The sequence below is a fragment of the Tetrapisispora phaffii genome, chromosome 10 (assembly GCF_000236905.1).
Source record: "Tetrapisispora phaffii CBS 4417 chromosome 10, complete genome".
Classification (NCBI taxonomy): domain Eukaryota; kingdom Fungi; phylum Ascomycota; class Saccharomycetes; order Saccharomycetales; family Saccharomycetaceae; genus Tetrapisispora; species Tetrapisispora phaffii.
The window spans coordinates 701600-713392 of record NC_016529.1 but is presented as its reverse complement, the minus strand read 5'-3'; the positions used below and the strand labels follow the sequence as shown (position 1 = coordinate 713392).

General features: G+C 40.8%; 3 protein-coding genes across 3 annotated transcripts; 1 reads left to right on the top strand and 2 right to left on the bottom strand.

Moving 5' to 3' along the window:
• Positions 1-7571, bottom strand: TPHA0J03240 (beta strand repeat-containing protein; the record flags this gene model as incomplete). Its single annotated transcript, XM_003687529.2, has 1 exon — positions 1-7571. A coding segment is annotated over one exon (7571 nt), but the record flags the coding sequence as incomplete, so codon positions are not given.
• Positions 7572-8412: 841 nt separating this feature from the next.
• Positions 8413-9195, bottom strand: TPHA0J03230 (uncharacterized protein; the record flags this gene model as incomplete). Its single annotated transcript, XM_003687528.1, has 1 exon — positions 8413-9195. One exon carries the CDS (start codon positions 9193-9195, stop codon positions 8413-8415), a length of 783 nt encoding a protein of 260 aa, XP_003687576.1.
• Positions 9196-10431: 1236 nt separating this feature from the next.
• Positions 10432-11211, top strand: CIR1 (Cir1p; the record flags this gene model as incomplete). The annotated part of the gene is made up of 1 exon (XM_003687527.1): positions 10432-11211. One exon carries the CDS (start codon positions 10432-10434, stop codon positions 11209-11211), a length of 780 nt encoding a protein of 259 aa, XP_003687575.1.
• Positions 11212-11793: the final 582 nt, after the last annotated feature.

Sequence of the window (11793 nt, the reverse complement as noted above, 5' to 3'; positions counted from 1 at the left end):
TGTGGTCGTGACTGGGGACTGGGACAGAGGCTAGACGATTCAGAGGAAACGGTCGCTGTAGGTGGTCGAGGTCGTGATGACTTCGCCGTACAGAGTCGGTGGTTGGTGTAGAACGAGATCACGTCGGTCTCGGTCGAGCTGCCAGAAACAACTGTGGTCGTGACTGGGGCTGGGACAGAGGCAGACGATTCAGAGGAAACGGCGCTGTAGGTGGTCGAGGTCGTGATGACTTCGCCGTCAGAGTCGGTGGTGGTGTAGAACGAGATCACGTCGGTCTCGGTCGAGCTGCCAGAAACAACTGTCGTCGTGACTGGGGCTGGGACAGAGGCAGACGATTCAGAGGTGACACCAGTGTAGGTGGTGGAGGTCGTGACAACTTCGCCGTCAGAGTCGGTGGTGGTGTAGAACGAGATCACGTCGGTCTCGGTCGAGCTGCCAGAAACAACTGTGGTCGTGACTGGGGCTGGGACAGAGGCAGACGATTCGGAGGAAACGGCGCTGTAGGTGGTGGAAGTCGTGACAACTTCGCCCTCAGAGTCGGTGGTGGTGTAGAACGAGATCACGTCGGTCTCGGTCGAGCTGCCAGAAACAACTGTGGTTGTGATTGGAGCTGGGACAGAGGCAGACGATTCAGAAGTGACACCAGTGTAGGTGGTGGAAGTCGTGACAACTTCGCCCTCAGAGTCGGTGGTGGTGTAGAACGAGATCACGTCGGTCTCGGTCGAGCTGCCAGAAACAACTGTGGTCGTGACTGGGGCTGGGACAGAGGCAGAAGATTCAGAGGAAACGGCGCTGTAGGTGGTCGAGGTCGTGATGACTTCGCCGTCAGAGTCGGTGGTGGTGTAGAACGAGATCACATCGGTCTCGGTCGAGCTGCCAGAAACAACTGTCGTCGTGACTGGGGCTGGGACAGAGGCAGAAGATTCAGAGGTGACACCGGTGTAGGTGGTCGAGGTCGTGATGACTTCGCCGTCAGAGTCGGTGGTGGTGTAGAACGAGATCACGTCGGTCTCGGTCGAGCTGCCAGAAACAACTGTCGTCGTGACTGGGGCTGGGACAGAGGCAGAAGATTCGTTCATACTAACATTGTCAAAACTGCTGGTAGGTTGTCTCGACTTCGATATTGCGTTAATTAGTTCACCTGATATTACTGTGGAGTGCGACATGCTTGTACAGTCCTTAGAATGACTGATATTTAAGATGCTACTACCACTTATGATATTACCATATGAGTCAGTGGAAGTCCAAATTGATATAACGTTTGTTTCTTCAACTGATCTGGTTAGATCTGAATAACTAGAAAACCCGATTGGGAAGGTCGTGGTGCCAGTGGTGACGTTGCCTTCAGAGTCAGTCGAAGTGTACGTGGAGGCGGTTACGGAACCTTCGGAAGAGGCTTCAGACGAGGCTTCGGACGAGGATTCGACTGGGAAGGTCGTGGTGCCAGTGGTGACGTTGCCTTCAGAGTCAGTCGAAGTGTACGTGGAGGCGGTTACGGAACCTTCGGAAGAGGCTTCGGACGAGGATTCGACTGGGAAGGTCGTGGTGCCAGTGGTGACGTTGCCTTCAGAGTCAGTCGAAGTGTACGTGGAGGCGGTTACGGAACCTTCGGAAGAGGCTTCAGACGAGGCTTCGGACGAGGATTCGACTGGGAAGGTCGTGGTGCCAGTGGTGACGTTGCCTTCAGAGTCAGTCGAAGTGTACGTGGAGGTAGTTACGGAACCTTCCGACGAGACCTGGGAGGTACTTCTGAATGAACTTTCATTGGATTGGTTAGTGTTAGATTGGCTTATATGAGACATATAAGATTTACTATCCTGGGAGATAGATTCATCAGAATGTGGGACATCTGAAGTACTTGAAACATCGTTACCAGAATTCTCAGTGGCAGGGGATTCAGTGGCAGAGCTTTCAACTTCAGAGCTGTCTTCAGTAGGGGTTTCTTCTGAGCTTTCTTCAGCGGAGGATCCAGCTGAAGATGTTTCAACAGCTGAAGAGTGCTCACCGGAGGATTCAGTGGCAGAGCTTTCAACTTCAGAGCTGTTTTCAGTAGGGGTTTCTTCAGAGCTTTCTTCAGCGGAGGATCCAGCTGAAGATGTTTCAACAGCTGAAGAGTGCTCACCGGAGGATTCAGTGGCAGAGCTTTCAACTTCAGAGCTGTCTTCAGTAGGGGTTTCTTCTGAGCTTTCTTCAGCGGAGGATCCAGCTGAAGATGTTTCAACAGCTGAAGAGTGCTCACCGGAGGATTCAGTGGCAGAGCTTTCAACTTCAGAGCTGTTTTCAGTAGGGGTTTCTTCTGAGCTTTCTTCACTCGAAGTTTCTTGCTCTTTAACATTCACAAGATAAATGACTGCCTCAGTTAGGAATCCATCAGGCCCGTAATACTTGGAGTACATAGTGGATAAGGTTTCGAGATCTTCAAACAAACCAGTTAAATATGTTGTAGAGGTTAATTGATATTCAGGACCAAAAACATAGTATATAGTCTCCGTAACTTCATCTCCATCTTCATCCGTAATAGTAACTGTTTTAATCGAAGTTGATAACGATTCAATTGACCAGGACACATAAGTGCTTGATGTTGATAATCGTATTGGCGTTTGAACGATGTATATTATACCAGTCGTAGCGGCTCCTTCGGATCCAATTATTGTTGTTAAGTATGTTGCTATAGTTTCTGTAAGACCAAACCCATAAGTGAAGCTTGTACTGTAGAATACATTTCTTGGTGTCAAAACATAATAAACAGTTTCAGTGATCACATTGCCATTTTTCGTCAACGTAGTGACAAAAGTTGAGAATGTTAAAGTCTGAGAAAGTTCCCAAGCGGAATATTTAGTGGAAAGAGAAGTAAAAATAGGTGTAAGTACAACATAAGTATATTCAGTAGTTTCTTCCCCATTGCTAGCTGTGTAAGTACTGATTAGTGTTGAAAAGGTGGAAGTATAATCAACTGTACTTGCTGCTATAAATGAGGTAGTCAAGGATTTCCTTATAGGAGTGTTAACAAAATAGATGGTTTCTGAATATACAAATCCTTCACTATTGGTTGAAATAAACACAGAAGTAGACCAGGTCTTGGTAACTTCAGAAGTCCAATAAGAATAAGATGTTGTGGTAATTGCAGATTGTGGTGTGGCAACCATGTATACAATAACAGTGGATATATTACCATCCTCTCCCGTCGTAATAACAGTGGCAACTGAATATGTTTCTGTAAAACTTCTTTGCCAACCAGTAGTGGTACTCGTGGTGGTAATATGCCAGGGAGCATGGACAAAGAAAATCGTTTCAGTAGTTTCCTCCCCATCGCTACCTGTAATAATTCTGACGCTTTCGGCATAAGTTTCAGTATATGTTTGAGTCCATGGATCATATGTAGTCGTAGAGGAAAAACGTTCCGGGGTCTCTACTACATATAGTGTATATTGCCAACCACCATAATAACCCTCTGAGTAACCGAAGCTGGTGGTAGTTGTTGTCAAGAAAGTAGACGTAAAATCACCACCCCATGCAATAAAAGACGTAAGTAAACCATTGCCTGGTGTTCTGACAAAATATGTAGTTATGGTCGATAGCAAACCAGCAACGGTAGTCGTGGAGTAAAAGTCAATGAAAGTACCAGTCCAATTGGTAAAAACTGTAACTTTATTACTATTTATTGGAATAGCAACATAATATATTGTCTCTGAAGTAGTATATCCATCCGTTCCCACTACATTTGAATATATAGTAGAAATTGTAGTGGTTACTGTACCTGTTGAAAATGGGAAGTACTCGGTGGAGGAAGAATTACGAACTGGAGTTGTGATATAATAAATAGTCTCAGTCACCTCTTCTCCTAATATGTTGGTAATCAATTTGATTTGTGTGGAATAAGTCACATCCTCAGCTACATTACCCCATGTGACAACACTAGTTGTTAACTTTCGATAAGTAGTTTCAAAAATAACAACGGATATAGTCCACTCAGCTAAAAAGTCATCGATATAACCCAAAGATGTATACGTTGACGTAGATAAAATTCTGTTGTATGACCCTGTCCATCCTGTATAACTTGTAGATAGAGCTAAAGAGGGTGTAGCTACTACATATACTGTAATTGTGTAAGTAATACTGCTATCATCAGTAGATGTAGTTAAGTAAGATGAAATGCTGGAGGCATAGTTCCTAGTCCACTGGGTGTAAGTAGTTGTTTCTCCAGCATTATGAGGCAATGCCACATAATAAACTACTTCATAGTGATAAGTTAAATAATTACCAACTGATAATGTTGTGGTTTTTGTAGTATCACTGGTGGTACCTGTAAACGTACCTTGAGTGAATTGAGTTGAAGTTAATGTGCTAGCTGGAGTATATAGTGTGTAAATGTACTCTGTAGTGTCATAACCATCAAAACCCCTTAATGTTTTAGTAGCAAAGAAACGGGAACTGTAGTTACTATCCCAAGCGTAAGTCCCAGTGGTAAATGTCGTAGCACGTAAAGGTGTCTCCAAGTAATAAAGTGGGAAAAGCCATAGACCAAAGAATATGAACAGGAAACCAAAAGCCAAAGTATAACCATCCTGGTAATATGTCGTATATGTTCCAGTCCAGTAAGTAGTTATCCAATAACCCCAAGGAGTTGGTGTAGCGACATGATAGACTGTTTTTGTGGATGTAAATCCATCATCGCCTGTAACAACATCAGTTCCAATAGAGTATGTGTAGGTATACCAACCTGTCCATGGCGCAGTAGTTGTTGTACTGAAAAGAGCAGTAGGAATAGCAATGAAATATGTAGTTTCGGTTGTTTCGATACCAGCATCATCGGTAACCGTTCTAGAAACAGATAAATATGTAGAGGATTGTAAGCCACCAATATCAATTTCCATTGTATTGCTAGATGTACTACGACGAACCGGTGTTTCGATGTAATAATATGTAATTGTTGTAACATCACCATTATCTTGTGTATAAGATGTTAACAAACTGCTAACAGTAGTTGTATAAGCATGACTTCCCCAACTGGTATTAGTGATAGTTGAACCATAATGAGGTATGTTAAGATAATAGTAAGTTGTAGTACTTGTTGCATAAGGGATACCAGCAATATGCCAGACATCATATGAGACGGCAGTTGACCAAACAGTAGTGAAAGAACCTGTCCAATCACTTGAGAAAGTAACACCAGCATTTCTAGAAGTGTGTACCCAATAAATACTACCAGGGGTGGCTAATCCATCGCCACCTGTAGTGGTCACAAATTGTGTAGACCATGTTGTGGCGAAATTGCCAGTCCAACCGTCATTTGTCGTGGTGGAATGTAATAGATTGGTTGGAACAGCAACATAGTATGTCGTCTGTGTAGTGGCATTTCCACTCGCATCAGTAAAAGTGGTAAACTTAGTACTGTAAGTGTTTGATGCACCATTGAAATTACTGGTAGTTCTATCAGTCTCTTGTGATACTCTCTGAGATGTTACGACGTAGTAAATGGTACTTGTTGTTACGTTTCCATTAGAGTCAGTAACTGAGAATATCGAAGTGGAATATGTTGTGGTATATGACAATCTGCCATAGGAAGTAGTGGTTAATGTCCTGTTGAATGCTGGGATATAAATGTAGTAGAATGTTGTAGTGGATGTGTCAACAGGAAATAATATTAGATAACTAGTAGAATAGGAAATACTGGTGGAGTAGAAAGTCGTGAATGTGCCTGACCATGTACCGGTGACTGTAATACCACCTGCTCTCGATGTGTGAACCCAATATATAGTACCTGGAGTGGTAGATCCATCGACACCAGTGGTCGTCACATATTGTGTAGACCATGTAGTCGCAACACCACCGGTCCAACCGTCATTAGTAGTAGTAGATTTTAAATAGTTGGTAGGAACAGCAACATAGTATGTCGTCTGAGTAGTGGCATTTCCACTCGCATCAGTGTAAGTGTTGATAACGGTTGTGTAAGTCATAGTATTGCCATTGTAGTTACTGGTAGTACTAGAGGTAGCGGTAGATTTACGTGTAGGGGTAGCAACATAATAGATGATGCTGGTCGTTACGTTCCCATCAGAACCGGTAACAGAATAGATAGAGGTAGAATATGTAACTGTACCAGATCCTGTAGAGGCAGTAGTGCTGGTGGTGCTGTAAAAATATTGAGGGATATTGATGTAGTAGTATGTTGTAGTGTATATGAGAGGAACGAGCAAAAAATAACTAGTGGAGTAGGAATAACTAGTGGAGTAGAAAGTCGTGAACGTGCCTGACCATGTACCGGTGATTGTAATACCAGCTGCTCTCGCTGTGTGGACCCAATAAATACTACCAGGGGTGGCTAATCCATCGCCACCTGTAGTGGTCACAAATTGTGTAGACCATGTTGTGGCGAAATTGCCAGTCCAACCGTCATTTGTCGTGGTGGAATGTAATAGATTGGTTGGAACAGCAACATAGTATGTCGTCTGTGTAGTGGCATTTCCACTCGCATCGGTAAAAGTGGTAAACATAGTACTGTAAGTGTTTGATGCACCATCGAAATTACTGGTAGTGCGAGAAGTAGCGGTGTATTGACGTGTAGGGGTAGCAACATAATAGATGATGCTGGTCGTTACGTTCCCATCAGAACCGGTAACAGAATAGATAGAGGTAGAATATGTAACTGTACCAGATCCTGTAGAGGCAGTAGTGCTCGTGGTGCTGTAAAAATATTGAGGGATATTGATGTAGTAGTATGTTGTGGTGTATGTTGTAAGTGCAAGGAGCAATAAATAACTAGTGGAGTAGGAATAACTAGTGGAGTAGAAAGTCGTGAACGTGCCTGACCATGTACCGGTGATTGTAATACCAGCTGCTCTCGCTGTGTGGACCCAATAAATACTACCAGGGGTGGCTAATCCATCGCCACCTGTAGTGGTCACAAATTGTGTAGACCATGTTGTGGCGAAATTGCCAGTCCAACCGTCATTTGTCGTGGTGGAATGTAATAGATTGGTTGGAACAGCAACATAGTATGTGGTATATATAGTTTGGTTACCGGAAGTACCGGTTACAGTTCTGTAAGCAGTGTTATAGGTTTGGGAATTACCGCTGAATTGACTGGTAGTTCTGACTGTTTGAGTAGAGCTACTATATGGAATAGCGACGTAATAAATGGTGGTTTCAGTCAAAGAATTAGCATTTTTGTAAATTGAAGTAGAGTATGTAGTTCTACTAGCAACGGGGGAACCAATGGTAATAGTAGTTATGTCAAAGATCAATGGGGTGAAGGTTTGAAGGCTTATAGTCTTCAAACAGACTCCAGAGTTAGAACCATTAGCATTTGTGACCACAGAAGTCGAAGTGATAGTGGTTGAAGGGCCAGACGTTTGATATGTAGTTGTAATTGTAGTAGTCGTATATGGGTAGTAAATATAAGTGTACGTCGTAAAAAAAAAGACTAAATTATCCTCTAGACTTGTAGAAGTCGAGACAGTAGTCAGGCCATCTTGACAATAAAACGTTGTACCACCATCTGTAGCATAAACTAACTGCAAACACCAAAGTAGTGGCAGCAATGATCCGTATAAGATCTTTGTTACTAACATGGATTTAAATTTATTAATTATCCTTACTTCTAGGTCTTATTTTTTCGTTTTTTGAATAATTTTTTTTAAAAATAATATTTTTCGCAATAAATACTATTAGCGCTTTAAGCAAATAGCCAAATTCTAGGAAAGTATCAAAATAAATTTAATATCTTATACTTCAATTAGAAATGACTCTTTGGAAATGAAAAAGCACAGAAATAGCTAGCAAAATCTGTAAAGGAAAACAATAGAAATAGAGAAAACGATTATAAATATATAAAAGTTTAGTAACTTCAATCTTTATGTTATTCGATTTACTAATAGATTAAACCAGATAGTTCTTTTCGTGGATGTGTGAGCTGTAAAGTGAACGTTGGTTTTTATATTTTTTTTAACACTAAAAAATAAAGAAAAACAAATCCGAATACTTATTCAATTAAATGAAATCAAATAGTGTATATATCAAAGTGTATAGACTATCGATAACAAAATAGTTTGCTCGTGGTGAGTTAAAACAAGGAAATTAAAAAACTAAGGAAAAGGTATATTTCTTTCTTTATATATGTATACATATATGTACGTGTGAAATTGATTAATTGACGGATAGACTCTATATAACACTTCTTTTACGAAAAAAGAAAAAAGAAAAGGAAAAAATTTTCTTTTTGATTGCTACGTTCCCAATTTGTCAGGAAAAATACGACGATGTGGATTGGAAAACGAGATCGGGACAGAGAACAACGCAGCATGGCAGCACCAACAAGCTGCGAGACCTCCAAGGTGCTTTTTTAGCATAACTGTTTTCGTTTTTGTGAACAGTTCCGGATAATCTCGTTCTCTAACATGCTAGATAACCTTTTTAGTTGGGCCTGACACGGTATCCCCTGCGCTCTGTATCTCGTAAATGAACGTGCAACGCTGCGTTAAGAGCGGTGTGGTGTGAAAACGGCGACTGTGCCATCTCGGTGGCCCGGTCAAACATGGGAAGTTTCCTTTTTGGGCGTCCCTGCACTTGAGCCTGCTGCGAGCTGGACGCCATGTCGATAGCGGCTCGTCTAGTGTTGTGTTTGCCGCCGAGTCGGAGTGCCGTGGGCGATGTGAAAACCGTGACGGATACATACACATAAGTATATATATCGTGTCTTACTGGATGTTCTTGTGGTACTGCCAGTTCTCGGCCTTCCCTTTTCCTTGCCAACATCGCAGCTGCAATATAGGTTCTGTGTACGAGTATGGCGTGAAGGGGTGAAAGCCAAATGGAAGAAAAAATTGAAGTGGCGAACGGCCTAAGGAACACGTTCGTATTCCCGAGGCCGTTCGCGCGGTTGGTGACTAAGTAGCGCGCCACTGTTCCGAGATTCCGAATGGGATTCGCTTCGCCGGAGAAGCAATTGAAAAAACAAACGAATGGGCGCACATGCCACATAGAACGACTGCTAGGGAAGACCTTCCTATTCCCTGCTGCGACCCTGGATTGTGGCTTGATCGGGCCACCCTTTTCCGCGTGGGTGTTGTGTCTGTTTCTGTGCTGCAGCTCGTGATCGGCTGCTCGTACGAAGTGAGTGCTGCCAATTGCACAATTAAAGAAAATTATATGTTTATTAAATAAAGTCTGTGTTTCCAAGACAGTTGATGTCGACATGATTGTAACGGCTTGTTTTGCAGTAACTAAACGTAAATAAATGGATAAAAAAAATTTTCATGTTTTTCTCATGCGTTGTAATTGGCGGTCTTCTTTGGCCCGGTGAGTACAGTTGTAGTGTCTGTTGTCCGCGATAATGTCCGGAACAGTGTCGAGCACACCTACTCTCTCTGGTGTTCACACCTTACTTATTTCTCACTTATCTTGCGCCGTGTTCGGTTTTTTAGCTCCCAACTGGCTCCTACGTGGCTCCTGTCTAGCCCGTATGAGGCTTCTACCAGGCTCCTGCCAGACTCCAACATCCAAATTTTTATATTGACCGTTGTCCGAGATATAGTGGAATCACGCATGCATTACATGTTCGATTCAGCTTGTTGTTCTCGGTGGGGCCAGAGCGAGACAGAGAGAGGCTACGAAATTATTAGGTTGCACTAAATTGTTCAAGATTGTTACCGTGAACTGGCGTCCGGGTGAAGGTGATGTTTGTTAATATGCAATTCCTTTGTCCCATCATCACTTGGTAAGAGATATAGATCCAGATCGTTCAGATAGTGCTTTATGGTTTACCCTTTGCTTCGTTTTATGCTATTGAATTGAATTGGATAAATATGCGAAAAGTTGTTAAAAGTTCGGATTGTTAATATTGCATGCGTTGTGTTCATGTCCCGTGAATACGTTGCCACTATTACTGAGTACAATAACTCTTAGATGAAAGCACAAAATTGTTCACTGTTTGATTTTCGTTTACTTCATAGAGGTCTGACCGTTAAACATCTCAAGCTTGATCACTAGGGGATAATTCTTTCACTTGCAGTGGTGTGTTTATAACTTGAGTGTTTATTGTTAGAAAAAAATATACATGTATAGTAGAAATATTGTCCTTGAGTTTAAAATGATTAGAGCTATATAAACACCGTTTAACTATATGAAAATGTGTCCTTGTTTTGAAAAGGCAGATGAGGCAATACGGTTCCCATTACCATAATAAGTGCCATCATCTTTCTGTCTTTTGTTATATGAATGTATGCATGCCTCGCAGAACTTTTTCAATATTGGAAAATTAACGCTGGGAATAATAGAAATCCAAAATGGATATACTGAAATTTAAAATTATAAAATGGTAATATTTTAATTGTCTTGAAAGTGTATACTGTTCTTACTGTACGGATAATCTTTCGAACTGACATGTATTTTTGACTGTAATTCTGTCAGCATAGTGAAACCAATTAATATAGTATGTCTTCAAAATCGTACTTGCGTATTTTGGTCCCAGTTAAGAGAGCCATTGATTATCAGATCAGACCAAGGTTAGTAGATGGTACTATCAACACAAAAGGTATCAAATTCAGTATCAACCCTTTCGATGATATAGCCGTTGAGGAAGCCTTAAGAATTAAGGAGTCCCATAATGACAAAGTCGAAAATGTGCATTGTGTAAGCATTGGCCAAAACAAAGCTCAGGATATCATTAGAAATTGTTTAGCTAAAGGTGTCGATAGCTCAACATTAATTGATTCTGGAGATGCTTCACTAGAACCTCTCGCGATTGCAAAGTTATTAAAAAAAATGGTCGAAAAAAGTAACTCAAATTTAATTATCCTAGGTAAGCAAGCAATTGACGATGATAGCAGCAATACAGGCCAAATATTAGCAGGTCTTTTGAATTGGCCACAAGCTACTAATGCAGCAAAAGTTGAACTACTAGAAGGTGATAAGATCAAAGTTACTAGAGAAATCGACGGTGGTGAAGAATATTTAGTTTCTTCTTTACCAATGGTTATCACTACAGATTTGAGATTAAACACTCCAAGATATGTAAGTCTTTCAAAATTAATGAAGGCAAAAAAACTACCAATAGAGAAACTTGGCTTAGATCACGAATTATTTAAAGATGTTGATACTGGATCTCAATTGAAAGTCATAAAATTGGAGGAACCCAAACCAAGAGATGCAGGTATTCAAGTTGATTCAGTAGCTGAATTGATAACAAAAATAAGGGCTGATAAGCTGATTTAAATATTATCAAAATGATTATCTTCCTAACGTGTATTTACAAACAAAGTTCACTTAAATATATTCATACTTCGTATTTTTTAAAAAATTCTATTCTTTCAAATCCTTCAATATATATGATTAAATCATGTTTCTAATAAACAGTGTATCAGAATTAATACAAGATATATTAAACCGACCATTCTTAAGCCAATAATATTTCCTGCATTATCTCAAGGTATAGGCAAACTGTTTCATTAAGGTTAACCATAGCCAAGAAATTTAAAGTAATCAGTTTAATACTGTCACAGTCGTTATTAACTTTTAAAAAGACTTTACTTTTAATAGCGTTAGTTATCTCTTTATGAGTATTCAATTATTAGTTCGAATATCTTATCGTTTATGATGACGCTTGGCAATTTTAAGGGCAACTATTGCTAAGTAACAAAAGAGATTGATTCATTTGAGGGACAGTTAAGAGTTACTTAAATTGATTCACTAAAATGTTTTTTATAACGGTAATAATACTCATTTATAAAGGTATAATGTGTGTATATGCATATACCCTTTCCTACTCTATCATCATCCATATCAACATACTGCCTT